The sequence below is a fragment of the Chionomys nivalis genome, chromosome 14 (assembly GCF_950005125.1).
Source record: "Chionomys nivalis chromosome 14, mChiNiv1.1, whole genome shotgun sequence".
NCBI classification, from domain to species: domain Eukaryota; kingdom Metazoa; phylum Chordata; class Mammalia; order Rodentia; family Cricetidae; genus Chionomys; species Chionomys nivalis.
Window position 1 is genome coordinate 25,884,285 of NC_080099.1, and position 26,083 is coordinate 25,910,367.

At 38.6% G+C, this 26,083-nt stretch overlaps 1 protein-coding gene across 1 annotated transcript in view; it reads right to left on the reverse strand.

The window, feature by feature from the left end:
- Positions 1-1,001: 1,001 nt before the first annotated feature.
- Positions 1,002-26,083, reverse strand: part of Adamts19 (ADAM metallopeptidase with thrombospondin type 1 motif 19) — a 177,850-nt gene continuing 152,768 nt past the window's right edge. The window contains exons 20-23 of the mRNA XM_057789047.1: positions 22,898-23,102; positions 21,866-22,018; positions 5,935-6,112; positions 1,002-1,153 (exon numbers count right to left, since the gene is read on the reverse strand). Coding sequence (XP_057645030.1) covers positions 1,002-1,153; positions 5,935-6,112; positions 21,866-22,018; positions 22,898-23,102 — 688 coding nt within the window. The remainder of the gene's footprint in view (positions 1,154-5,934; positions 6,113-21,865; positions 22,019-22,897; positions 23,103-26,083) is intronic.

Here is a 26,083-nt window from a genome sequence, read left to right on the forward strand (position 1 = left end):
GAAAAAAAAATTAAGATGTCTTTTTTATGTTTCAGAGAGTTATAATTTTTATTTTTAAGGGAAAAATACAGTGGAACTATCAAAATATTATTTGAATCTCATTTCCTTTTCCAATCCTAGGGAAAAGAAGAACAAATATTCACTACCTTCGCTCACATGATTGGTGAGCCTAAGTAGTTTGCTCATCAATACATCTCCTACGGGGTGTAGGTGGACCAAGGTTTTCATTATTGGAAATATTTTTAAAAAGCTACACTCTAATGGCATGTTAAAAGAAGACAGGTTTTTGTAGGATGCTGCCACTTCTGTCACAGTTTCTCTGCACCCACACCAACAGTGCAACGGTGATTCAGTGTACATCTTTACAGTGCTTCATGGTCAGAATACTTGTGTTCAAGTGCATGTTCGCGAACATGATCCAAGTCTCTGTCTTGACTTTCCCACTATTAGCATAAAGGTATCATTACAGTAGACGGTCTCCTATACTTGCCTCTAAATCTGAATCAAGTTCAGAATACATTCTCTTAGATTGTTCAAGACTGTGAGGTTTGTTCTGTTTACACATCTCCTGCAGATTACAGAAAATGGGCAGGTTCTGCAGCAGGACACAAGAAAATAGGTCATTTTCTGCATGTATAGCTAAGCTATCATGCCAAGGTAGTGTACACACTGGATAACTTAATGGTATTGGTGGAGAGAAAAATAGCACCTTTCAGACAGCCCTAAATGGGAAAAAAATGATCATTTCTTTTTATTAGTGTACTAGACCCAACTTATTCAATTCATATAAAATTATTTATGAAACCTTATAGTAAAAAAATCAAGATGTTTGAATAACCAAAAACAAACACCACATTAGATGTTTGGCAGGCAAATAAATTAATTTGATTAAATTATATGTAATCTGATAATATTTGGTCTGAAAAACATGCTAGTGTGTGTGTATTTATAAATAATGTACTAGCAAAAAGCTACGAGCCAGTTGGCCAGCCCGCCAGAGGTCAACTCTTCTGTTGCAGCTTCTGGGCATAGAAGTCCCTGCAGGTCTCACAGCAGCGCTGGTACCACCGCATGTCCTGGCACAGGTTCTTCTCCCGGATCACTCTGCAGTACACTGGCCACTGGTCTCCCAGGCACTTGAAGGTCAGGGCAGCTGGGAAACAGAACAAGGTGAATTCACCCTGAGAAGGCTCATAGGTGGCATCAGTAGGAACAATTTTTACTAATTTTTGTGGATGAATTTGTCTCATTTTTTTGAACCTGTGTATCTTGCCTGACAGAACATATAAGACCGAGTGCCCGCCCTGCCAGCAGGATGAGTATACAATGCTCTCAGCTGGGGACAGTTGAAGCTTACTGCAAACAGATTGCTCACAGCCAATGTGCAGCAGAGCTTTTAAGTTTCAGTTGTGTTTGTTAATCATCTGTGGTAGTTGCTTTTCCTGTTGCTGTGATAAAAAATCTTCCAGTGGAAACAGTGTGGGCTCAAGGCCAAGAAGCAGATCGGGACAGACGCTTGTGCTCACCTCTCGGTCTCCTTTTCATATAGTCCAAGATTCCATCCTAGGGATTGGTGCTACCCACAGTGGGTGAATCTTTCTGCTTCAAATAACGTAGTCAAAATAATTTTCATCATGGATGCCAAGAGGCTTGCTTCCCATGTGATTCTAGATCTCAAGCTGATGACTGAGATTGACCAGCATATCTATTGTAGATCTACGCATTATTTACATTTTAAAGACTTATTTATTTTGTAATACACACACACACACACACACATATTTTGTCTGCAAATATGCATGCGTACCATGAGCTGTTACCTGACCTGATCAAAAGAGGGCACCAGATCCCCTGGGGCTGTAGTAACCGATAGTTGTGAGCCATAGTGTGGGTGCTGGGGATCAAATCTGGGGCCCCTGCAAGATCTATAAGAACTCCTAACCACAAACCCATCTCTCCAGTCCCTGTATGTATTATTTAAATAGGGTCTTGGTATGTAAACTCTCTGGTTTCAATCTGAGCGTTGAGGTTATAATTGTCTGCAACCATGTCATTTAAGCTTTTATCCAAAGATTTTAGAAGTTAGTATTAAAATGGAAAAAAAATTCCTCTCTTCCCTTCTGAATGTACATGTGCATAAGTAATCTTTTGTTTCTTTGACGCAGTATCACTCTGTAGCTCATATTGTTCTGTAGTTCTGTATGTAACCAAAGATGGCCTTGAGTTGTCAAGCCTCTTGCCTCCTGGTCCTCCCAAGTGCTAAGAAGAGAGGCATGTCCCATCCCACCTGACAATATACTTACCAATATGGGATTTTATATTAATAACTATTTCTGCAAATGCAACTACAAAGAAACAGCAAAATGAAAATGTGCCCAGGCTTACTGTATGTTATACAATCTGTGGAGAGTGAGTCCTGACCTTTTGAGTATAGACGCTGGTTTTCACTAGTGACGAAGCTCTGCAGGGGTTTATCACCAGTGCTAGGGTGCAAGATGTGATCTAGACAATTCTGTACTGAAGATCTGGCTTCAGTGACAGAGTAAAGTGTGTCCCAGCATCTGTTGTGAGATTCATTTTGCAGCAGTTTTTTTTCCTTGTGTTCAAATTCAGTTCATTATTCGACTTTATAAAACTTAAAGTTCCCAACCATGGTATTTGTGTTTTAAGGTACACCTTTCTTACAGTTTGAATGAGAAATATCCCCCATCAACTCATTGATTTCAACACTTTGATCTCTAATCGTTGGTACTACATGGGAAGGATCTAGAACATTTAAGCCATGGAGACTTGGTGAAGGAAGTAAGACACCGGGAACAGGCTTTGAGATTCTACGGTTTGGCCTCACTTTCTCTCGCTCTGCCCCTATGTGTCCATAAAGTGTAACTGACCGAACTTATGGTCTACTGCCATACTTTCCCTCAGCCACGATGGATGGAGATATAAATGGCCTCTTTCTTCCCCAACTCACTTTTGGTAAGATTATTTACTGCAGCAATAAAGAGAAACCAACATATCCTTCAAAGAATAACAAGTAAAAGATATGTAATTGTAATGAAGCCCCCTCCCTTTATTCCGTGGTTTTCTCCTAAATTATACCTCACAGATTCCATATGGTTGATAGAAAAGGTTGCATTTTATTGAAAGCATGCATTTGAGTACCTGTCCTAGAACTGTTTAACTTTTGTCTTGATTAATGTTATTCTATTTTAACTTATTATTTCAAAGAAACATTAATTATTAGAGTAAAAAGAATTGTGGTCCCATAAGAAAAAAAAAGCTTACCCATTTCTTTGAATTTTGTGTTTTCAGTATAAAAGTACGTATGATAAATTGCCCCCCTTTATTTGTCTATTATTTAAATAGTGACATCATTTAAATTGTTTTCCCAAAAGTTATACGCACAGGTGAAAAAACTTAATCCACTGGTTGCCAGGTAGAAGGGATGTGAAAAGTACTGATTGCCACAGATATAAAGGATAATGCAGTCATTAAGATTTTCCATGCAAATATAGGCTACCTGCATATATAACCAAGAAGTCAACTTCTTGATTATAAATTAGATTATACCAAAGAACTCAGACTAGCTACAAAAATATTTCATGACACTAAAATATAAGTAAAAAAAGATTGTCAGTAACCAATACTGTATGTTCTCTCTCATATGTGGTTCCTCGGTTTTAATTGCTGTGTGTGTGTGTGTATTTCTATGTTAACAAAGTGAGGAGAAAGGCCAGAAAAGTGACCCCTGAAACAGGAACAAGAGAGGCTGTAAGAGAGTGGGATGGGAAGGGTCGCAGAGCACATATGATATGAAAGTGGAAAGAGCAATACTGGGGATGAAGGGTACAGTGGGTATCAGAGGCTGTGAGGATGAAGGGTACAGTGGGTATCAGAGGCTGTGAGGATGAAGGGTACAGTGGGTATCAGAGGCTGTGAGGATGAAGGGTACAGCGGGTATCAGAGGCTGTGAGGATGAAGGGTACAGCGGGTATCAGAGGCTGTGAGGATGAAGGGTACAGTGGGTATCAGAGGCTGTGAGGATGAAGGGTACAGTGGGTATCAGAGGCTGTGAGGATGAAGGGTACAGTGGGTATCAGAGGCTGTGAGGATGAAGGGTACAGTGGGTATCAGAGGCTGTGAGGATGAAGGGTACAGTGGGTATCAGAGGCTGTGAGGATGAAGGGTACAGTGGGAACTGGTGGTCATGGGGATGAAAGGTATGGTGGCTACCAGTGACCATAGGAATGGAAAGCACAGTGGGTACCAGTGGCCAAGGGGATGAAGAATACAGTGGGTGCTGGCAGCAGAGAAATGGGGAAGGAAGAGGTAGATCAACCAGAACTAAGTATGAATGAAAATGTCAAGAAACCTGTCACTTTTTATGTTAATTTAAAAATAAATTTTAAAAAACACAAAAAGTATTGTATTAAATGTCATGTTAAAATATTGCCAGGGCTTGTAAATTTATACTTCTATCCTCAAAGACAAGAAAAGTACCTCACATTTGGTTGTGTAGACTTAGATGCTTATTTATTATTATTATTCTTTTTTTTACAGAAAACTGCTTTTATGCTGCCTATCTTAAAGAAAATTTGCATCCAAGATTAAAAGGAGGGCATTGGCCATGGAGAAATTTAAGGTTTATCCAAAACTTTCCCTTCCCACAGACATCATCATAGTTGATAGTATGAGACTAGACTGAAGCTTAAATTCTTCTGCAACATAAAAAAATTGACCTCAGTAATACCACTTTTGGGTATATATCCAAAGGATGCTCAATCATGTCACAAGGATATGTGCTCAACTATGTTCATAGCAGCATTGTTTGTCATAGCCAGAAACAACCTAAATGCCCTTCGACCAAAGAATAGATAAGGAAAACGTGGTACATTTACACAATGGAGTACTACACAGCAGAAAAAAATAATGATATCTTGAATTTTGCAGGAAAATGGATGGAGCTAGAAAACATTATTTTGAGTGAGGTAAGCCAGATCCAGAAAGACAATTATCACATGTACTCACTCATAAGTGGTTTTTAAACAGAAAGCAAAGAAAACCAGCCTACAAATCACAATCCCAGAGAACCTAGACAACAATAAGGACCCTAAGAGAGACTTACATAGATCTAATCTACATGGGAAGTAGAAAAAGACAAGATCTCCTGAGTAAATTGGAAACATGGGGACCTTGGAAGAGTCTTGAAGGGGAGGGGAGAAGCAGGGAGGGGAACAGAGAAAAATGTAGAGTTCAATAAAAATCAATAAAAAAATTTTAAAAAAAAGTTGACAGCAGGTAGTGTGCCATCAGTATTTCCTAGACTTAGTTTTGAGTTAAATACTTCATGGAAGGAAAGGAGTCTTTATGAAACATTTAAAAACCCATCTCTGGCCGGGCGGTGGTGGCGCACACCTTTAATCCCAGTACTTGGGAGGCAGAGGCAGGTGAATCTCTGTGAGTTCGAGACCAGCCTGGTCTACAAGAGCTAGTTCCAGGACAGGCTCCAAAACCTCAGATGTGAGGCTCAGCAGCAGGTACCTTTACCTGCTGAGTCATATAGAACCCAAATGCTCTGCCTTAATGCAAAAACGAGGGTTTGGTCCTGCCTCAACTTAATGTGCCAGCCTTTGCTGACTTCCCAAGGGAGGAGTGGATGAGGGGTGGGCTGGAGTGGGAGGTGAGGGGGGTGTGAGGGAGAACTGTGATTCGAATGTAAAATGAAATAAAAAAAATTAGTGAATAAATAAATAAAGTGAAAACAGAAAACAAAACAAAAACCCATCTTTGATCATTTGGACTAAGTGTATTAAAATAGATCCAACTTAGAACCAAGTTAAATAGCACAGTTTAATAACTGCTGAGCTTTAAGGAAATAAAAGGCTTAAAAGATTTCTATGTTTCTGACAGCCACCCACTCTGTGGTGGGCTTACCCAGTCTTGGTGATGTTATTGTGTTTACATTTATCTTCTCATTACAGGGCTGAAGGTGGCACGGCCGGTACGCTGCAGGTTTCTCTGAAGAAAAGCATTCATTTCCATGTCTCCCTGTGATCTTATGCATGCACTGGATGACACGGGACTGCATCCCTTTGCCGCAGGTGATGGAGCACTGGGGAAGAAAGGGTGTATGAGTTATTTTGATGTTTTCCCTGTCTGAATTTCAAGTCACTATTGAGATGATTGAGAAAATATAGTTATCATAAAATACGGAAAATTACGTCTAAGAGGAATATGATTGTGTTTATCCGAGGATTATCTCTTTAATATATCATTTTCTATGTAAAGAGTTACTCATGATCCATGTATGTAGAGGTCATACATACATGCTCACTTGGCAGCACTAAGTGAATTCAGTGGGTTTAAAAAAGTAAACCATGAATTTAGGAGGTAACAGTGAGGTAGGGTAGGGGAAGCATTGAAAGGGAGGGAATGGGGAGGTGGACCTCAAATAGATTAAAAACGATGGAAGTCAGATATAAATAAAGAAATGAGTTTAAATAAAGTAAAATTTAAGTTTCCATATTGTTCCAACTATGTGTGTTCAATTTGTGTAATAATAATGATTTAAAGCATATAGGCACATATGTAAGTGTCACTAAGAATGGTGTAAGAAGTTTTTATAAAATATACACGTTTTTGATTATCTGTTATTTATTTTCTTATGTTCATGTGTGTTTCAGCCAGAGGAGGACCTCATATGTCATCCTCAAAAACACCATCTACCTCCTTTGAGGGGAGATCTCTCATTGGCTGGAGTTTGCTGAGTAGGCTAGACTGACTGGCTGGGTAGCCCCAGTGAGTCTTCTGTCTGTAATACCCAGCACCGGGATTACGGATGGTGGGCACTAGAGCCCAAACCAAGTCCTCCTGCTTGTGACACAGGCCTGCCACAAACTCTGCTTCCTCTGTGACTTCCAGGAAAGATGTTGTTTAAAGAGGCAAAAAAATAACTAAAACATCTATAAGGTAAGAATACATGGAAAGGTATTCTGATCTATAGTCCTAATATTTCTGTAGAGTTTCAGGGCAATTGGGATCTTTTAGAAAGTGAAAGGATTAGAACACCTCTAGAGAGGAAAGGTTCCATTTGATGAGACAGAGGAGGACCTCAGCCGTCCTCAATCATTTCCCCCGAAAAGCCTGGAAATTTCACTGACCCATCCTAATCTTTCCAACTCATAAGACTACAAAAGATGTGAGCGAATGGAAGCAACACATCTTTTCTCCCCCAGAATTACTAACAAAACCAAAATAACTAAAGATGACAACAGAGAATTAGCTGATATTGGCTAATTTCAGTTTCAGGAATACTGGAATAAGAAAAAAAAAACTTTAGTTGCAGTTCATACGAAAATCAATTTTGTAATGATTGAGCACAACTTAAAAACCAATACAGTACCCACGGAATAATGTAAATTCTGTAATTTGTTTAAGTAAGCAGTATTAAGTCTGCTATTGAAACTAATAAAATAAACTTTATTAAATTAAGTATTCAATGCTTCTAGAATTTTATTCCCACTAGAAAACTTCAATAATGAAACAAAAAGTCTAGCAGTAATAATTATTTTCTTTATAAAGTACAGTTTGGTAAAAGTTTTATCACTCATATGAGAAAAGAGTGAGCAAATATTTGAAGAGAGACAGCTGGGATCCCAGGAAGTCTTCGACACTTTTTCACTCCTTACAGAAGACAAAACTAAACAATTGGTATTTTTTCAAATGACATCATTGTGATTAAAAACAGACAGGCATTAAAAGAGAAAGCCAAAATAATTTTGGCACTGGAATTAAGAGACTTTGATTTCAGTATTGCCCCTGAAAACTAATGTATCTGGGACTTATTATTTCCCCATTGTGTTAAGCAAGGTATTGCCGTTGATCTCAGCAATAGTTTAAGTTCTAACCTATGATGGAAGTAAAACATCTACATAATCTATTATCATTGCTACTGTTATTCAGCAGTTTTCCGGAGTTGAAGCTGGATAAGAAAAGACTTGTATTATTAACTAATGATTCTCCAGGAACACTGAAACAGTCTGGCAAAAATTATGTCAAACTGTCTTAAAAATTATTCTCTGCTTGAATGTCTCTGAATGCCCCCATCAATTGAGGTTTTAAAAAACATTTATTGATTAACCATTATGTTCTGGATCCTAAACTGAAAATAAAGCAAATGAGATATTTATACTGCTGACCTGGTATTGTATTTAATGCCCTTTATTAACAAAACATGGTGACTAATGCATGGAATTAAAAACGGATTACTAAATGCAGGGGGAATCAGGTGGTTTCATCCACTTTATGCCAGTTGTTTAATATTTAAAGTAATATTGTATGTTACAAAGACACCGTTTTCTTTTTGAGACAAAAAGAAAGTGGTATTACCCCTTCTGAAAGCCTTGTACCATGCCGTCCCAACACTAGCCAACAGAGCACCAGGCTGTCTCCTGTGTCAAAGCACTGTTGTTTAAAGGTTGTATGTGACGTTTCCCAACCAAGGAATGCATAAAGAAAAGGTTTACATTTACACAATGGAGTATTACTTAGCTGTTAAAAACAAGAACAACAGGAAATTTGAAAGCAAATGGATCGTCCTAAAAAAAAGAATCATCTCAAGTGAGGCACTCCAGACCCAGAAAGACAAACATGGTGTATACTCACTCATAAGTGGATATTAGCTATAAAATAAATGATAATTATGCTACAATCCATAAGACCTAGAGAGACTAGATAACAAGGAGGGCTCGTGGGGGTACATGCAGATCTCCCTGGTAAGAGGAAATAGAAAAGATTTCATGAGTGGACTGAGGGTGGGTGGGGAATGGGAACATGAACGATCAGATTGGGGGGGGGGGCGGAGGGAGAGAGTACTGAAAGAGACATTGGAAAAGCTGGGGAACATTTCAAAGTCACGTAGAAGGCTGGTGCAAGGAAATTTTCCAGGAATCTATGAGGATGAGCCCAGCTAAGACTTCTAGCAATATTGGATACATATCCTGAAGAGAACATCTCCTGTGTCCAGTTAAGACTTCAAGTGGAACGGGAAACAGTTTGTCTTTGGATACAGTGACCATACAATTTGTTGCCCATCAGGACTCTGTGGAAGAAGGCAATGCTTATAATTATTCTAAGACTATAAAAATGCAGTCGTACAGTCTTAAGTAAATGAGGACATACAGTTACCCTATCTATAGACAAGTTATGAACAAAATCATGTATTAAACAATAACAGATGGGTTTGTTAGTACCTGGTTGTCTAATACTGTTTAAATAGATGCATAATTGTTTCCTCAAAGCTCCAATAAATTTATAATCATAAAGCCTATTTCATTAATTCACTCAATAAATATAAACTCAAAGGTGACAATGTACCAAGTCCTCTTTTGGATACTCAGATGTAGGGGTACATAGGAGAGAAAAGGCCATTTCACGATTAGCGGCTTGCATTTTTATGGCCAGTGAAGATAAGTAAGAAACTAGTCAAATACATTGTGTTTGCAGATGTAACCAGATTCTGTGGAGAAAACAAAGACCCTGAAGGTAAATGGAGGAGTTTGGGGTAGTAGGTTTTGCTGCTCAACTGAGAAAATGGAGAAAGATTCCTGAAGAAAGCCTTCCTCCCCAAGCACAAGCCAGCCATGAACACAAGGCAATGGATTCCAAACATTTGCTTCTTTCCACTGAATTCCTTATTTTTTTTTGCATTTTTTATTGAAAAAATTTCCGCCTCCTCCCCACCTCCCATTTCCCTCCCCCTCCTCCCACTCACTCCTATCCCCCTCCCCCCACTCCTTTCCCCCTCCCTCTCCAGTCTGAAGAGCAGTCAGGGTTCCTTGCCCTGTGGGAAGTCCAAGGTCCTCCCTCCTCCATCCAGGTCTAGGTAGGTGAGCATCCAAACAGGCTAGGCTCCCACAAAGCCAGAACATGCAGTAGGATCAAAACCCAGTGCCATTGGCCTCCATTTATACCTGTCTGATTATTTTTGCATATATTATGTATTTTTACACATTTATGAGTTACGATATGTCAAATTGTTCAATAGAAGTATGGCAGCATAAGGTGGGGTGTTTCTTCATACTGTGAATCAATTTAAAAATTTATCTCTCTTATCTCCATTTTTCTTTCTAATTAACCTTGATCTTCACATATATCATGAAAAAAATTTAAATATACTTGAAGCATGGCAACTCCTTTGGCTTCTAACAAAGCAAAATTGTTAAAATAACAAATCCAATTCATTAAAAAAATAACAGAAAAATCCAAGCCATACCAGACCCCTTGCCACTGAGATTACATTGGCAAGGAAATGGTGCTAGATTATTGCTAACATAGAGTCTTGAATTGTGTATTGTGAAAATTCATTTCCCAAACTTTAATATTGCCCCGAAGGACCCTTGCAACAAAATAGCTCATGATTCAATCGCCATTCTCATTCTGCACAGGAAACACAATCATGTTATCCTAGCTTTGCGGTGGTGATCTTTCGAGCAAATGTAAGAAGGTAAGTGTAAAGAGAAAAAACTTTCTAAAAATGCCTTTGGACATTTCCTTGTTGACAGAGATAAATGGCACATAGAAAGTCAATGTTAGGAATCCGTTCTCTCCATACAGAAGGAACTCCAATATCTTGATGCAAACTTTATTTTAACTAATATTCGTCATGACAGGTTACACAAGAAAATAGTCTCCATGCTTTGACATAATTGAGCAATGTTTAAAAAATGTCACTTTAGATTTTTCTAAGAGAATCAATATTTTCTTCCGTTGAGACGCAGTGAAAATTTCTAATACTCAAGTCAATTACATTTACACCTCAGCTCCATACCAAAAATTAAACATAAGAGAAATTTGCTCAATACTTTAATTCCTTTGAAGTATGAAAATGGTTAGTTTGTTAAATAAGGACCGCGGAAAGAAATATTGGTTAATCAACCTGTTATCAACAATAATTAATAATCCTCTAAAATAAGATGTTTATCATGCCAGGCAGGTCTGTATGGTATTTTGCAAGGTCCACAGCTGAGTGTGACTGGTACGGTGTGTAGCACCTTCCAGCATTCTGAGAACTAGAAAGCAGGAATGAGGCTTTCAGGTCAGTACCAGCTTGATATCTTTATATTCTAGTAGATAAGTGTGTGGTGTCTCCAGCAATAGGGTTCTACCATAAAGTTCTTGAGGCTACCAAGAACATCGGGAAGAGCTCATAATATCTGAGGGGCTATTGGAACTCATAGCCACTAATGATTCAAGTTGAGTTAACTCGTTCCTGACATCAATTTTTTTTTTAATTTGTTATGCCTATTGGGACATTATCGTCTCATTATAGGGTAACTATTTAAAGTCTTTTCATGTATCTCTGTGCTTATATTTTGGGAAATTTCTGCAGTAGTAGTTTGTCATGCCTACAGAAGGTCTATAGAGCTACTTATCACTCCCTGTATTCTCTTCTCTACCCTGCCCTATGCCACACCCCATTTAACCCTTTCTGTTCCATTATTCCCATTCTACTTTGTATTACTGTGTTCTAAGTTCTAATCTTTGGAAGTTCCCACTCCACTCCCCATGGCTCCTTACTAATTTCCATGCCTATTGGTTCAATAGTGGCATACCTATCATGAGAATAGCCAACCATTTTCTGATTGATGTTTAGGTTCTCTTCGTAGGCAGAGTCCATGTCTAGTGCAGTTTTTTCACTATTGTATGGTTGATGAGACAAAGTAATAAACAGATTCCAAATGACTTTCATTACATTCACAATCAGTGCATCTCTCAAAAGTCACCAGAGAATTTTCTAGCAGTGGATGGGGAAGGGAAGAATGTAATCAAAATATAATACATGAAATTTCAAAAACTTATTAAAAAATTTAAAACTGTACATTGTCAAAACCTATAACTTTTATCTTAAACCTTGGTGTGTTCAAAACGTGGGCCACATGTGTCCCAGGATAGACATAAATGTGGCCTACACTTTTGTAGATTGCCCCAGGTTACTTACAGTACGGATGGATATTCCCATGGCTTACATCCTTTCTGACATTCTTATGACAGGTAATAAGAACTGACTGGCTCCTAGAAAGCTTACACTGTAAAGATTTCTAATGCTTCTAGGAGGGACAATAAAAGGAAGAAGGGGAAAAGTGCTTGAATTAAAGTGTATCAGAGCAGCTGTCTGATTCTTGGCACAAAAGAGCTCAATATAATATATATATATATGTATATATGTGTGTGTGTGTGTGTGTGTGTCAGAATAAAATATTTCTAGAAATGATATTTTACCTTAATTATGGCACTTTCAAAATATACATTGAAATAGTGACAAAATACACTATATCAGCCAACTATTGTTACAGAAACATTTCACATTTGTTAATGCAACTGCAACTTGAAGCAACATGTTATTTTTGATATGGGGATAAAATAAGACTTTTATATCCTTCTGGATTGAGTATAGCTATAAAGGTGATATTTGGGGTCTAAGCTAGTTATCTCTCATTCTCAATCCTGAGATTACTTAGCTATTTGGAACATATGGGGGATTTGAGTATATAGCAATGTATGGATTTAGATTAAATGATCAATAATTTGTCATTGAACTTAATAAGCATTAATTTGTGTAAGTTACAAGCAGTTCTCAGGGAATAAGAAATTCTTCTTGCCGTGAACACTGTAGAATGTCACCAAAAGGTTTTACCAGAAAGGCACAAGACCAGATAGTAAAATTATCTCTAATGAGTTTTTATTTAAAATTTGCTAGATTAAAAAACCCAATATAAGTTTTGTTTATTTTTAAATTTCTTGAAAATAAGAAAAACAATCATTCCATGTATTTAAGTGTTAAAAATAATATTTCTCACAGTTGGCCTGTATAGAGATTACCCAAGATTCCTTACTTCTAGAGAGTGCCAAAGATATATATTTTGGACAGAATGTGTTTTCTCTAGGCCAAACACTAAGGAGAGCGCTGTAATATTTTACTCATTTCCAGCTGGCTGTTAGAAGAAATAGGAATTCCTAAATTAAGGGAAAATTGTCCCTGGCAGGGCTTGAAATTTTTTTCAACTACCAATATAATGGGGGCAGTCTTTGAAAACATGATCTAATCTGTACTGGTAAGTGCCAATCTGTAACGAGGTTGGCAGCCCTGACTTGGGGAATTTGTCTCTGGGAGCAGATGAGATATTCAAAAGTGGATTAACAAGAGTGGAGGAGCAGGCACAGCGGAGAGCGGACCTCAGGGGGACGCTGAGCAGTGATTTCCCCTGGAAATGATTAGGGCAGCATTCCTCATGGGCTATGCACACGCTTGGCCGTTCTCACTCGGCTCTCTAATGAAGTGAGTGTGAACCATGCACACGAAAGGACACAGGTTGGCCTTGTTTCCTAGGAAGAACTGATTTTGGTAGGGGTTGTTGGTGTCTTTTTTAGAATAGTTTGCCTGCTTTATTTGACACACAGGTGTTTGGAATCGATTCATTCCCGGATGTCAGATACAGGATGGCATTGTTTTCTCCTCTTTCTTCCCTCCTTCCCTTTCTTCTTTCTTCTGTCTAAAGGTGTAAGTATCCTGCCATGGTTAATGAAATGTTGACACATAGCCAAAGTAAGTCCAGAAAAGGCGTGTGGCTAGATCACACATGTGAAAGGGCTGTGAGCCCACAACTGGCATCAAGTGAGCACTGATCAACACAGCAATGGGAGGAACGAGAAAGTCGGGTTCGGATAAAGCAACCAATCAACTAACAAACAAAAAGAAAAGTTTCAGCTACATTCATCGGTTTATTAGCTCTCAGACTGAGAGGGTCTGACAGATGCTAAAAGACACAGCCCTCGTATCCAGATGGTTCTCTCGTATCATCAGCCCACACACAGCACTTTTGCAATCTCAGTGATCAAACTTCATTTTAAATGGAAATTCTTTCCAGGTCTCATTCAATAGGTCTGACAAATGCAGACCAGATTTATTTATTTATTTATTTTTATTTTGGCTGTTCAGGAGAAAGAAATGAATAATTTGAATTTTAAAATTAACTTTACACTGTTTTAATAAGTAAATCTTTGATTGCAAGCAGCACATAGCATATATGGTATCAGCATATAGCAGCTATCTTTAAATGACTCCACCTTGACAGAAACCACATATTTTCTAGGTCTCAAAGGAAACTATTAGGCAAGAATCACTTGGTTCACTGTTTCCCTTCTAGGTTAGATAGCTGCTGTTTAACCGAGGGGTGAGTATTCCAACCACATTGTGTCACAAGAATGCGGAAGAAGGCTGTTGTCCCCATAAAACCTTTAGAGGGTTGGTGAGATTGTTCAGTAGATAAGAGTGCTTGCACTGAACACATAAAGACCTGAGTTGGGATGCCCAGCACCCACATAAAAAGGCTGCTTGTTTATGACCGCAGTGTCAGAGAGAAGCAACAGGTGAATCCTAAAAGCACACACACATGCATTTATTTTACACACATGCGCGTGCTCAACATTAGAAATATTTATTGTCCCAAATACTAAGACTGTTAAATAAGGATGGATTTACTTTAAAACTACATTTTAAAGTAGTATGAACTAATATACAGGAAAAAAGTGAGGGAGCTGTTCAGCTACATAAATGAGATTATACTGGTTTAATTTTCTTAAAACAACTTTTAATAATTTTTTTGTCCTTTCACCAATAAATATGGAATATCTCCAAACGCAGGAGACTGGGGCAGAAATATCTCAAGTTCCAGGTGACTGAAGGCTACATAGTGATTTCTAGTCTAGTCCAGGCGGTGTTGTGTGATCTTATAACAAAAAACAAATAAATAAAACAAATCACATGCACAATGTGTGTGTATGTATGTATTATGTATATATGTATACATATCTATAAACATACACATAAAAATATAGTTGTAGCAGTAAAGCCAGAAAGATGATATTCCAAAGAAATATAATTGTCAAGTGTATTTGTTTACTTAAGGAGAAATGGGATTGATGTATATCTAGTCAACATTTCGTAACTACAAGGGCCTATTCGCTGAGATAGTTCTAAGAAGAGGTAAGGAGTTCAGATATTCTAAAGAAAGCAACAATAACTAATTAGCAGAACAAAATTGCAGTCAAAGAGGATTTCCGCAGCTTCTTTTATTGCTGACACCCTTGAACTGGTCCTTGAAGACTTCAATAGTCGGGAGAAATACAAAGACTGTACAGAGAAACTGAGGTTGCAAAAGAAAAAACTGCTCAAGCCCAGAGTTGTGGAAATCCTTTGGCTGATGAAAATGAGAATGAGCAGACAGTTCTGAATAAGTTCTGAATAGATGACTTAGGTCAGAATACGGGAAGTGTTAAACGGCAGAGGATTTGGCAGTGGGCAGTGGTCTGGGGACTGAGTTAGCAGATACGTTCTGTCTTTCTTCTCAGCACTATCTTCTGCTGCTATGGGAAAGTGCCAGGGGCAGCCAGTGATCCGTACATTTTGTACATCCAGAAGGAAAGTCTATGTCTGATTTTCTCAAACCCATAGCTCACCCCAACTTCCCGTTTATTAAATAGTGTCATCATCATCTATTGCCTGGCTGGAGCAGGTGTGGCCATGTCAGAGGAAGTGTGTCACTAGGGGAAAGCTTTGGCAATATGAAAAATGATATAATAAAGTCCTGTACACATCAATGCTAGCCAACTGGATCAACACAGACCAGCATGATAGGGGATAAATATCCTTTCTGTCTGTCTCGCTATATCCACCTTTTCTCAGCACTAGGCAGTTATAGTTCAAGTCTTGTACGAGCTAGTAAAAGATCAACCACAAATTAACTATTTCATCCTCAAGTTGCTTTTCCTAAGTATTTTATCACAGCAACAGAGAAATGAACTAATATATAGAAATTGGTACCAGGCACGTAGTGTATTGCTGTGATGAACCTGTCCATATGTTTTCTTTTTCTTTTTTCTTTTTTTTTTTTTTTTGTGGAGGCAGGGGGAAGTGGAGGTGGGTAAGGACCATGGGAGGAGTTTGAGCTAAAATAGATAGTGGTCACTCTAGTGCTCACAGTTGAATGAGATGATTTAGGAGTTGGGAAAATAAAAACATGGAGAGAGGTGCAGAAATGGAGGTTTAACCTCTTAAGTTTCAGAGAGAAACAGAGATACTACCAAGTTCTTTTGTGTGATATTTTGGATTAAGAGTCTGTGTACATGGAAACTTTGCTTTCCTGAGACAATCAACGCTGACTGGTTAGAGCTAAAGAGCAGCTGTGACACAAAAGAGACCAGCATCATTGAGGCCAAGTCTTCTGGGTAGCATTTCCTTAGGGGCAGCACACAGAAGCTGTGGTCCAGAAACGGCCAAAGCTGCATCTCAAGCTGTTAACCAAATTGTAGTATTAATGGGGTCATGGAGAGCTGCTGCAGATTGGCACCGTGGGAGGGCAGGAATTACCACTGGAGAAAGCACAGCTTCAGTTCTAGCCGAAACACTAGGATTGAAGGGGTTTCAGGGAGTAGCTGAGGCTTTGCACCATGTGGCAGGGTTGGAATTCCTGAAAAGAGGCCAACGTAGGCCACAGGTGAAGGTGCAGCCACAGTTGTAGTAGAGACCTGACACAGCTGGAGGTGCCAAAACTGTGTGGTGACAACCAAGAATAGCAGCAGGTGAAGTCCAGAGCTGGCCTGGGCCTAGGAGACAAGCTGTGTGCACTCCGTCTGGCAGAGCAGAGGGGGTAGAGCTGCCAGTGCCCTTTGGAGGTCAGAAGAGCGTGAACTAGTCTGGATATTCGGCACTGGACTACAAGACTTGGAGCTAATTGCCTCACTTTGGTTTTGCTTAACTGTGATTTAATTTATGTCCTGGTTCTTCCTTCGTGCAGTGAGAAACTGTGTAACTTAGTTTAGATTTTATAGGAGATGACAGTTAAGAGTGGATATTTTAAAGACATTGAACTTTTAGTATTGGAATTTTAGAAATAGTGGACTTTTAACGTCATGATATGCTTTTTATTGTGAAATTGACACACATAATTGTGGCGATAACCAAGAAAGGAATGGTTATAATTCAATAGTCACATATTTGCATTAATTATGTTTTGTCAGCTTGACAGAAATGTGGGTCATCTGGGGGTGGACACCCACTTGAGTAGGTGTCTCCATAAAGTTGGCCTGGGGGCATCTATGGGACATTTTCTTGATTAATGATTTATATAAGAGGGCCCGTTCCACTGTGAACAGTGTCACCTTGGACAGGTGGTCATAAGTTATAGACGAGAAGAAGCAAATGGAACAAGCCACGGAGGGTGTCATAAGTTGTGTTCCTCCATGGTCTGATTCAGTTCTCTCTTCCAGATTCCTGCCTGGAGTTTCTTCCCTGGCTTTTCTCCATAAAGTATTATGTACGGTAAAGTGAAATAAAGCCTCTCTTCCTCAAGTTGAATTTTGTCAGTGTCTTGCCACCGTGATAGAGAAGTAAACTAACGCATGACCGTTTCTTTGTTCTTATAATTAGGTCTGAGTTACCTTGATTTAGTATTTATTTAACCCAATGACTCTTTACAGTTTTGCTGGGTGATTATGCAAAACACAATTACAGAAAGAGCTGCTCCATTTTGCCTGATCAAATTGTATATTCTATTTTTGAGATTTGTAAATTTGATCAATCACCCAACAAGTGTGAGATGAGCAAGGACGGCTGTCAAAATACTGTTTCCAGAGAATGAACAAAAACTTCAAATACAATTTTGAGATTTATAACTACTTAAAACTAGAAAATCATCGCAAGTAAAGATGACATCAAAATACATAATAGAATCACCTCCCCATCCCCCAATGTTATTTTACAACCAGAAAGTGTTTCTCTACCTTTTACAAAGAATTACTTTGGTTTTTAGATTCTTTGCCTCTGCAATTTCGCTACTGTTCATTTGAAGATGATTCCTTGAGGGCAGTTTTTTGTTTGTTTGTTTTTGCTTTTCCCCCCAGGGATAGGTTGAAAGGGCTCATTGCCCTCTGTGCTTTGTATTCACTCAGATATTTTTAACGAGACATACAGTCAACCCATTCAAAATGATTGGCTGTTTATCGGTTAGGATTATATGACCTCAAAAGACTCATAATAATATGTAGTTCTAATAATGATTTAAAATGTCATAATTTGATAACCAGCCCAAACTATTGTTTTTTGTAGTTTGGTAATTTTTCATTACTAAATAATCTTGGATTTTAAAGTATGAAAGAAATCTAACAATAGAACAAAAATAATTAATTTGGTTCAATGACATAAATCACTTGTTAATATTTCATGGATTAAATCTTCAGAAAAGGTCAAAATTCTCTGTAACAGGTGAATAAAATGCTTTCATTTGTTCTTCTGTTGGCCTCCAATAATGCAAACCAGAAGTTGTAGAAGTCCAAATGAAGGCAGAGAAGCCAAATTTCAGGAGAAATATGTCATTTTATTAAACTCAAGGAATGATGTAATTTTTCAATTCATCTCAAGTGAGTAAATGCAGATTCATGTTGCCACAAAAATGTGGGTCTTGTTCCCTTTCCTTAAGTAAGATTTTCAGACCACATCCTTATCAGCCCTAGTCAGAATGTGACACACAGTTGTGTCAACAGTTAACCTAAGCCACACCAGGGGGACAACACCATGTGTCCTAGTTTAGTAACACTGTGAAATAAACATGGGTCATGTCCATGGCAGTTCATCTACCTAGAAATGAGATTTTCTGTCTTTCCACATGAAGGTCTATTTGTTTGTTTATTTTGGTGGCATGAGGGTTTAAACCCGGGACCTTGAATGTGCTAGGCAAGCGCTCTACTCCTGAACTACATACACTCTCCTTGGACCTGGTCGCCCTGCCCCTTACACTGCCCCTTATCCCATTGTCTGCACAAAACCATCCCAAATCTAAATGTTAGAAATCACAGAAACTAATACAAATGCAATGGAATAGTTTAAGGCATTAGCCATATTCTGCATCTGCCTTTGATTGGTATCTGCTTCCTTAAGAATGCCGAGGCAGTGGGAGAGCCTGGGGACTCTCTCTTCTCACTGATTCAGTGTCTACTGTGTCTCAGCAGGAGAGGAGCCTTTGTCTGTTGGTAGATGTTATGGACAGCAAATTCAATATTCCTGATCAAAGCCAAACCAAGTTTTAATATTAGGCCCACTTAGGTGTATTGATAGTATAAAACTCTGGGTAGAAACTGAGTGAAGATGACAGATTAATTGCCCTCGGAGGAGCACAGACATCCAGCCACAACTGCAGACATCTTGTTGCTATTTGTGCTGTAAAGACACAGCTGATAAGAATCAGAGGTCTGTGTTCTCTCCGTCCCTGAACACTTTCATCACGGGAACACAATAACTGCAGCGCTGGCCATCTCCTCGGTCATTGTTTGGGATGTTTTTCATTTTAACATGAAAGTCATATCTTAGGAGAAAGGGGGTGAAGTCAGGAACACTCACAAGGAGCCGCTGGTTTTTATTTGTGTACATTGCTGTTTGAATTTGTGAAAAAAATGTCTCTAAGGAAAAGGAGAAACATATTTTCATGTAAAGAGAGAGTGAGGGGGAGAGCAAGAGGGAGGAAGCACAGATAATGAGGTTGAGAATGAGAACAACTGAGTAAAGAGAGAGCAGGCAAACAAAGGCCGAGTCCGTGAATGAAGAGCACTCACTAAACCACCCTCTTCCCTGAGCGCCACAAAAGCTGTGTGGTAGTTGCACAGCAACATAACCCAAAGAAAAGTTATTCAATCTAACTATACCTGTAAATTTTATGCATAATGATGGTAAAATTAAAAAACCACAGGTTTTCCTAATTTTCTGAGAAATCGCCACACTGACATGCAAAGGGGCTGCACCAGCTTGCACTCCCACCAGCAATGCAGGAGTGTTCCCTTTACCCCACAACCTCTCCAGCATAAGTTGTCATCACTGTTTTTGATCTTGACCATTCTTATACCTGTAAGATGGAATCTCAGAGTTGTTTTGATTTGCATTTCTCTGATAACTAGGGATGCTGAGCATTTCCTTAAGTGTCTTTCAGCCACTTTTAGATTCCTCTGTTGAGAATCCTCTGTTTAGGTCTGTACTCCATTTTGTTTTTTAAATTGGATTATTTGTTCTTTTGATGACCAATTTCTTGAGCTCTTTGTATATTTTAGAGATCAGACCTCTGTCTGATGTGGGGTTGGTAAAGATCTTTTCCCATTTTGTAGGCTGCTATTTTGTCTTGTTGACTGTGTCCCCAAGATCCATCAATACCACTTTTGGGTATATATCTAAAGGATGCTCAATTGTACCACAAGGGCATGTGCTCAACTATGTTCATAGTAGCATTGTTTGTCATAGCCAGAACTTGGAAACAACCAAAATGCCCCTTGACCAAAGAATGGATAAGAAAATGTGGTACATTTACACAATGGAATACTACGCAGCAGAAAAAAATAATGACATCTTGAAATTTGTAGGCAAATGGATGAAGCTAGAAAACATATTTGAGTAAGGTAACACAGACCCAGAAAGATGATTATTATTTGTACCCACTCATAAGTGGCTTTTAAACATAAAGCAAAGAAAAAAACACTCTACAAATCATAATCCCAGAGAACCTAGACAACACTGTGGACTCTACAGCCAGGCCACCCATACACATACATATACACACACAAACATACACCTATGTTCCCCACCCCTACAAACTACCCCCCCACACACATACAAACACACACACCTATGTTTCTCACCCCTATATCCACACCCAAGCTACCCCCCCCCACACACACATACACACAAACATACACCTATGTTCCCCACCCCTACATTCACACCCAAGCCGCCACACATACAAGAAAAGAGATTGGTCTTTAAATGCACATGATCTCATGTGGGGAAACATTGGAAAGCTGGAATTCACATACTTCATATACTAAAAGTATTTTTTCCAGAATGTTCTTCAGCTTATTTTTTGGAAAGTTACCATGCTTCCTAATGTTCCATAGCAGATCTTTCTTTCAATTTATGAAACCCAAGAGAAGAGGCTTATATTTCTTCTATGCCACAGCATTGGCTGTTCCGTGCTGAACACAATGCCGCCGCTGAATGTGAAATTATGACATTTGGGGAAATGGCACATTAGGGCTGTGTTCACTCAGATCCGATGAGAGTTTATCTTAAAATGTGGAGCTCACCAATGTTCTATGAAGAGAACGTACTAGGTGAATTCCATGGCCTAATCATATATGAACCTCCACATGGGCCTCATATGCTCAGCATATGAAATTTTTTTAGCAAATTTTACTGTTACCATGTAACAAAACTGCCCACTGCCCAAATGAATAATTCTGTCCATTTGAAGTGATTTTAGCAGTGTTGTCCTCTTGACTATCCAGTGCCGCCCCTCCCCTCCCGACACAACTTTTCCTGGCATGTCTCTCTACCATGCCTGTGTTCCAACTTTGTTTTACCAAAAACAGGAAATGAATTCTGGTAATTTCCATTTCTACTGTACACAACCCAAAACACTGACTAGCAAAGAACTATATCCGTCCCTTTGCTTTCCTGCCAGAAACCCCTTTAATTGTAGTTTGAATTTACTCATTTATAGTATTGTATCTATAATATATTATTAAACATATTCTGAGAGAGGACTCTAACCATAAATGTAGCGATAAAATAATGTTCACTATTTCTAGAGATCTATTCATGAAAACTATGTTGTTACACACTTTCTGCGCTTTATCTCAATCATGAAACCATTCCCTCAAATCATCATCTCAGGGAAATAGACAGGAGTCAAAGCTGGGTATAGAACCCTCTACCCCTTGATGTCCGCTTCTACTCCCTATGCCTCCTATGCCCAGCACAAGTCATCCTCACCTTAGACCAGTCACCAACTCGCCACACGTAGCACTTTGAGTAGTCCTCACAGTCCTCCGCCTCCCTGGGTCGGGTGGAGAGGACACACTTCTTTCTCGGGTTAGTGCACCTCACAGTCCTGTGCCGCACGCCTTTGCCACACTTGACTGAGCACTGGAAGATAATATTACAGGTTTGAATAGAATTGGTTCAGGCTATGGATTAAGACATGTCTATAACAGTTTCTATCATTTCTCTTACTTTTAAAAGGATAGCTAGTATTTTTTAAACAAAGTTTGTCTATCGTTTTATATCAGATAGCAAACTATGAAATTAGGTACCTAGATAATTTTTCTGTGTGTCTACATGGGGGGGGGGTGGACTTTGCACATGTGTCACGCGTGTGTGTTTGTAGGGCTCCATGCACTTACACACCTAAATTACTTAAGAGAGGTCACTGAATGCATACAATAAGTGGCACATATAATTATGCTAAGCTATACATAATGATAATGTGAGTTTGTCACTGTGGATTTGCATGGAACACACCTGTATGTGGCACACTGCAAGCTTACAGGGCTGTGTGGTGCAGTGAGCTCACCCTGGTCTAAACTGCAGCTTTATTACTTATATAGAGTTCTTGAGTGAATGAATTCCCCTAGGTTATACTGCCCATATATATATAAAGCAAATATTAAGTTTCTTATGTGTGTGCTCATATGTAAACAGTTGACCAAATAAGTAAAATTTCATTGCTTGCACAAATAAAATGATTGCTAAATGTTGGTTCCCTTTTAATATTCAGAGACATACAAGAAGTCAAATAGACATGTTTATGTGTGCCCTTTCGCAGTGCTCACACATGGAAAAAATCAAAAGTCTAAAATTCACATGAAATGGTCTATGGGTTATGTCAATATCTTTTTATATTTTCAAAATTAGCAGTTTTGCCTATCAGTTGTCATGCACAGTGATTTGGGAGATGACACAAGATTTTGTAGGAGAGAAGGATCCAAGAAGGAAAAAGGGAAAGAAACAGGGTGTGTCCCGTACCTCAGACCACACCCCTGCCTCCCACACCGTCATGCAGTCCTGGCCCTCACAGCGCTGGGCAGTCGCGGGCTTTGGCCCCAGGCAGTCCCTCTCCCAGGCTCTAATTAGCGTCCCGTTGTTCAGTTGCTGGGTGCAGGCCACTTGTCTGCTCTGCACGCCTTTTCCGCACGTTCGTGAACACGTGGTCCATTCTGTCATCATCCATCTAAAAGCAAAGCAAAGGTCATTGGAGACAAATTAAAAGCTGTCAACTTACCACGTGCTCGACACTTTGGGGGTTAGCAGAAAGTCACAGTAATTTATGTTAACTTTCCTTAAACTGTAATTACTTTGAACATACTATACTTTGTGCACGTCCTTCAATGTTCCATAATGCTTATCTCTGCAATGTTCTTAACTCTCAAGACATATATGCATTGCTATTCCTAGAGTTCTATGTGTTAACCTCTCTGCTCAACAAGTACTTACAGAACCACGGATATAAAATGTTTTGGAATTATTCCTTTTCTTTGCATTACAAATAGTCACAAAACCCATATGCATCAGGAACCACAGCCATTCTGGCTGCTTACAGAAAAGCAAATTGAATAATACAGAGATTCAATAAGTTAGGAGATATATGATATATGATTTAGCTTAGCTACCGACGAGCTCTCAAGCAAATATAGATATATGAGTTTATTAACATGATCTCATTTTAGTGATCCTTGGGACTCTAGTAATTTGTTTTCAGTCTTGCTTATTCAATCTCTCAGTAAGTAAACACATCCACCCACCCACACATTTTAATAGATGAAGAGCTTTTAGTGACAATGATCATGGTAGTAATATGTATCTGTTACTGTTACTTCTAGTGACTCAATGTGTATCACAGGACTTAACCATTTATTCTAATTTAACTTCAGAAAGAAACCAGGTCCTATGTTATGAATAGTCTCTCTTCTCATTGTTCTGTATTTACTCATATTCTTGCAACGTGGAGGAATCACAAGCCTATATGCTGAAGTGGAGTGAGGAGAATCCCAAGGCACTGAGACACAGCATAAAGCTACCTTGTAAGGGGCCACAAAAATATAAACACAGTGACAGACAGTCCATCTGATAACTGAAATAGTTTCATAGTGAGTATAAGGATACTGTGAATGGCATGACTATGGGGGCCCAAATGATGCTTCACATTCCAGGCAACATGGAGAGGATAGAATTGGACTTGATTGCACTAATCAGAAGGCATGGAATTTAGAGTCACATAGATTATTTTGTATGGCTATTCCAGCGGCAAAATGACCCAGGACGTTAAAGTGCCTGAACCAAACCTAACAATCTGAGTTCAGTGGGGTCCCATGTGACAGAAGGAAATAATAATCTGCCCTGCTCGTTTTCTTCTGAGCTCTGCACTAGTCCCTTGGCTCCTCTCTCCAAACAAACAAACAAACAAACAAACAAACAAGCAAATAAGAAACAATATCCCAGTCTGGAGAGAAGGTTCAGTGGTTAAGAGCACTGACTACTCTTCCAGAGGACCAAGGTTCAATTCCTAGCACCCACATGGCAGCTCACGACTGTCTGTAACTCCAAGATCTGACTTCCTTAAACAGACATACATGCAGGCAAAACACCAATTCACATAAAATGAAAATAAAAAGATAAAATAAAAAAGAATAAGAAAAAAAGGAAAGAAAGAATATCAATATTCTATTTAATGTTTTAGGTTGCAGTTGACTATGTATAACTAAAAGTGCACAGAGTGGAGAAAGGGGGTAGTGTAACATATATATCTCATATGTTGACATACATTTAAAGTAATTTATCATTAAAATATGCATGAATATTCATCCTCACTTGGTAATAAAACAAACCATGTGCTGAGTTTGTTCTGCAAATAGTTTAATTTTCACCTCAGGTCATTTCCTCATATGGGTTTTTCTACTGGATCCCGGAGAGGCTCCAGACAACCTCCTCCTAGGATGTCCTTCCTTTTAAGATGCTCTTCCTTGCCACATCCAGGCGGGGGCATTTTTACAGCTCTGCCACCTGACTTGTGGCAACTGACAGGATTGCCTGACTAAAGGCTCCCATGGCTCCCTAAAGAACGTACTCCTTCTCCTTATAGTACATATATAAATTACTCAATGGCGCATATGAAATCTCCTGTGGTTATTTTGCATTAATTAATAGTTTTTATTATAATTTCCACTACTAGCTTTTATTTCTAGAAATGGGATTTAGGCTTACCTGTTTTACAATTAAATCAAATTTAATCAAGTCTAAACTCTTTTGCCAATGACCCACATTTTGCAGTATTGTACTCTCTTACCAGTTTGCATCTACTAAAATGGTATAATTCTAGCAAATTTTGTGTTTTTACTTTTGTGATAAAGAGAAGGAATAATGCTAACATTTCCAGCCAGGACTAATTTGTATGGGTGTTCTTGTTTGTTGGTTTATTAAGTGGGATGGCATTCTATTATGTTCAACTAGAGTCCACTTTTTTGATTTTTCCCAAAATGAATAGTTAATGACCAAATTTTGAGATGGTTTCTGCTTTTTATTTCTGTCAATATGGAAATAATTACAATGTAGATGTTCTTTGAATCTTTTCCCTCAAACTTTAGAACCTGAAGATATTCCTGATAAGATACTAGAAACATCATAGTTTTACAGTATACCTGATTCTCTCATGCTGAATGTAATGATGGATGCTATCTTTTTTACTCACTGATAATTTCCCAAAAGTAAGCTGTGAAGTATAATTTTCTAATAGGATAAAAAAATTCTCTGTATTTTAGAATTCATCTACCTTGGAATGACCTCATCCATAAGACAATACAAAGATACTCATTTATTTATTCATTTTAATTATTTATTGTACTAATAACATAATTACATCATTTTTCCCTTCCATTTCCTTCCTCCAAACCCTCCCACATACCCGTCCTTGCTCTCTTTCAAATTCCATACCACTTTACGAACTATTGTTAAACACGTATATATGGATATAAACATAAATTTGCTGTGGAATATTAGTTTAAAGTGTGCTACATTTATTTATGCTGTGTAATATTTGTTTAATAATGCAAACATGTGCTGCATTCTTTTATGTTCCATTTGTTTAACTCTGTGAAGCTGCATAAGGCACCTGATTGGTCAAATAAAAGAGCTGAAAGGCCAATAGTTGTTAGGTAG